The sequence below is a fragment of the Pteropus vampyrus genome, unplaced genomic scaffold (assembly GCF_000151845.1).
Source record: "Pteropus vampyrus isolate Shadow unplaced genomic scaffold, Pvam_2.0 Scaffold95, whole genome shotgun sequence".
In the NCBI taxonomy this organism is placed as follows: domain Eukaryota; kingdom Metazoa; phylum Chordata; class Mammalia; order Chiroptera; family Pteropodidae; genus Pteropus; species Pteropus vampyrus.
Window position 1 is genome coordinate 4,109,813 of NW_011888876.1, and position 2,665 is coordinate 4,112,477.

Sequence of the window (2,665 nt, forward strand, 5' to 3'; positions counted from 1 at the left end):
ATGACACCAACAGTCCAGTGACAGGCAGTGGTAGCTCAGGCCAGGCATGTGCCAATAAGAGTGGTAGGAAGAGGTCAGATATATTTTGAAGGTAGAGGCTACAGAATTAGGTTGTGGATTGGATGTGGCATGTAAGAGGAACAGGGGCATCACAGATGACTCCACGTCCAGAAAAGATGTACACAATCATTAGTTCTAATAGAACTATAAGCGTTTTGGGAGCTGTTACCGCAAAGCTCCTGTGCACTATTTGACTTCCATTTAATATTAATCCATGGCAAGATTGCCCTCTGCCCTCTCCTCCCCTGAAAGCTTCTCACTGTGGTGTGGGGCAAGGCTCACTAATTCATTCATCCAACAAGCATCCGCATGCTGAACCTAGAGACTAGAGAAATCAAATCAGATGTCAGCCTTGGTTCTGCACCCAGAGAACTTCCAGGCTGGCTGTGGAGACAACACATTAACCATTTTAACTCAGTATGTTTGGGGCTAAAGAGAGGATTGCACAGAAAGCTTGGGACACAGGAAGTTGTGTCCCAATTTATTCCAAGGCTAAGGTCCATTAACAACCCCGGAGGAGATGGGAGAAGGCTCCCTGGAGATGACATCTGACAACAACAAGGGGGCAACCTGGCATTAACTAGAGCTCTAAGAGGTGTTGTTGGTGTGTCTTTATTAATGGCAATAGAGTGACACTGGAGCACTGATTCTTTCTGTTTGCGGCAACAATGAAACTGCCCAGTCAGAAAGCCTGAGCACCCTCCCTTGCTTTGTGAATTCCCCTTCAACTTTCGGGGCCCAACTCAAATGTTCATTCCACTGGGAACATGAATACCGATGGTATTTTGAACTACTGTTAGTATAGGATCTTGTGATATCAGTTTTCTGTGTTATCTTCCTAATTCGCATAAATATCCCATTTCACGGATGAGAAAAATGAAACTGAAAGGAGGGAAGGCACTCGCAGAGTCTGGGCTAACATCAGCCAAGAGAACAAGAATCTGAAACCGGGTCAGGTACACTTAAAAAAGACCTCGAATGCTCTTTCCTCTGCCACAGGCTGCCTCCACTAGAATATTTATGGAGTTGGATTATAGCTGTCTGGTCTCGGCCCTGCTCGCCTGCCTCGGACTTTAAATTTCTCCAAGGCTGTTGCCGTGTTAATTCATCGTTGAACATCCTTAGTCTTCATCCCCTCCACCCCCAGAACTAGGGCACCCAGCTCAGAGGAGCGCGAACTGGGCGACCTGCGGAGATTAACGGAATGAATGAATGAATGAATGAATGAACAAATAAATGACTGAGAGAACGAACTGGAGTCCTCACTATGCTCTTTCAGGAAAACTACCTCTCACCCCGGGCCTCGGTTTCCCCAACTGCTGTACTCAAGGCGTGACGCGGAGCTAAGAAACCTCGGAGGCTGTAAGAAGACGCGGGAACCACAGGACAGGGCTGGACGAGCGGTACCATTCGCTCCCCGCTGCGTATGCGGAGTTGAGACAGAAGGGGTGGAGCCCCGCTGCGGCGCTATTGGCCGAGTCCGCCGTCACCCGGCAGTAGTTGCAGGGGTCAGCCCCGCCCCTTCCTCTTTCTCTTCTAGCAGGCGGCGGTGGCGGACGCCTGTTGTAGCTATGGTGAGGGCTTGTGAATCGGGCACCATCCGTGCACTCTGGGGTTCGGGGGCTGAAGTGGAGAGCGCGGGGTTAACTCTGGGATCCCATCTACCAGCCGGGCCGGTGGGGCGCCGTGCTGAATGGCTTAGCACCACCCTAATCAGCCTCCGTCCTATTGCTGCCGCCTTAGGCTAGGAGAGACGGGCGCGCGCTGCCGGGGCCCCGGTCTTGCCGTCTCCGGAATCGGGGTAGCGGCCCAGCCTCGTATCAGGCCTGGGGTGGAGGGAGTGCTGGGCCCCCGGCACGCTCGGGCCCCAAGGCGAGGCGCGCGTCCTCCTGGGGCTGGCTACGGCGCTGGTGGAGGCCTCAGTGAGCGGCGGAAGGGGAGACGGCGCCGCCGGGCGTTTAACCTAGATCCTTTCTTACACACAGGCCAAGATTAAGGCCCGAGACCTTCGTGGCAAGAAGAAGGAGGAGCTGCTGAAACAGCTGGACGACCTAAAGGTGGAGCTGTCCCAGCTGCGCGTCGCCAAAGTGACAGGAGGCGCGGCTTCCAAGCTCTCCAAAATGTAAGTGAAAGTACCCCAGACCACGGTCCTCTGATTAGGGGGTGGAATTTGTGTGCATCGAGAGCATTTGTGGATTTTTGAAGTTGTCTTAGGAAGGTGTCCGTTTAAGTACTCATTCATTGGATCTGTGGGTTGGAATGTCACACCTAACCAGCCTGTCTAGGCTCACCTGCTCACGCCCAGACACGTGGGAGAACCTCACCTTTAACCGCATGGTACTTTTTCCCCCCCCGGAGTGCTCTTGTTAAGCTTATTTGGCTGGAGAAAGAACTGGGTGTCCCTGAAGACACATTTTAATGCTGCCTTCAAAAGCCTAACTGGACCTTGTTCTTTTCACCTCACATCGGCCACTTGATTTTTTTACCCTCACTTAGTAAATGGAGTCTGTCCATCTGGACACATTCCACTTCTGCCACATCCTACCTTATGAGCAGGTTGGCTCACCAGCCATTTTCTTTTCCTCTTCTCTGAAATGGGCCCCCA

At 52.4% G+C, this 2,665-nt stretch overlaps 1 protein-coding gene and 1 long non-coding RNA gene across 2 annotated transcripts in view; one reads left to right on the top strand and one right to left on the bottom strand.

Moving 5' to 3' along the window:
• Window positions 1-671: 671 nt before the first annotated feature.
• LOC111742467 lies at window positions 672-1,448 on the bottom strand. Its single transcript, XR_002781345.1, has 2 exons — window positions 1,356-1,448; window positions 672-1,247 (listed from the first exon to the last, which is right to left on the bottom strand). It is a non-coding gene; the product is annotated as an uncharacterized LOC111742467 (long non-coding RNA).
• Window positions 1,449-1,480: 32 nt separating this feature from the next.
• RPL35 (ribosomal protein L35) overlaps window positions 1,481-2,665 on the top strand; it is a 20,940-nt gene continuing 19,755 nt past the window's right edge. Inside the window, exons 1-2 of the mRNA XM_011364297.2 lie at window positions 1,481-1,634; window positions 2,046-2,182. Of these exons, the coding sequence (XP_011362599.1) occupies window positions 1,632-1,634; window positions 2,046-2,182 (140 nt within the window). The 5' untranslated portion in view covers window positions 1,481-1,631. The remainder of the gene's footprint in view (window positions 1,635-2,045; window positions 2,183-2,665) is intronic.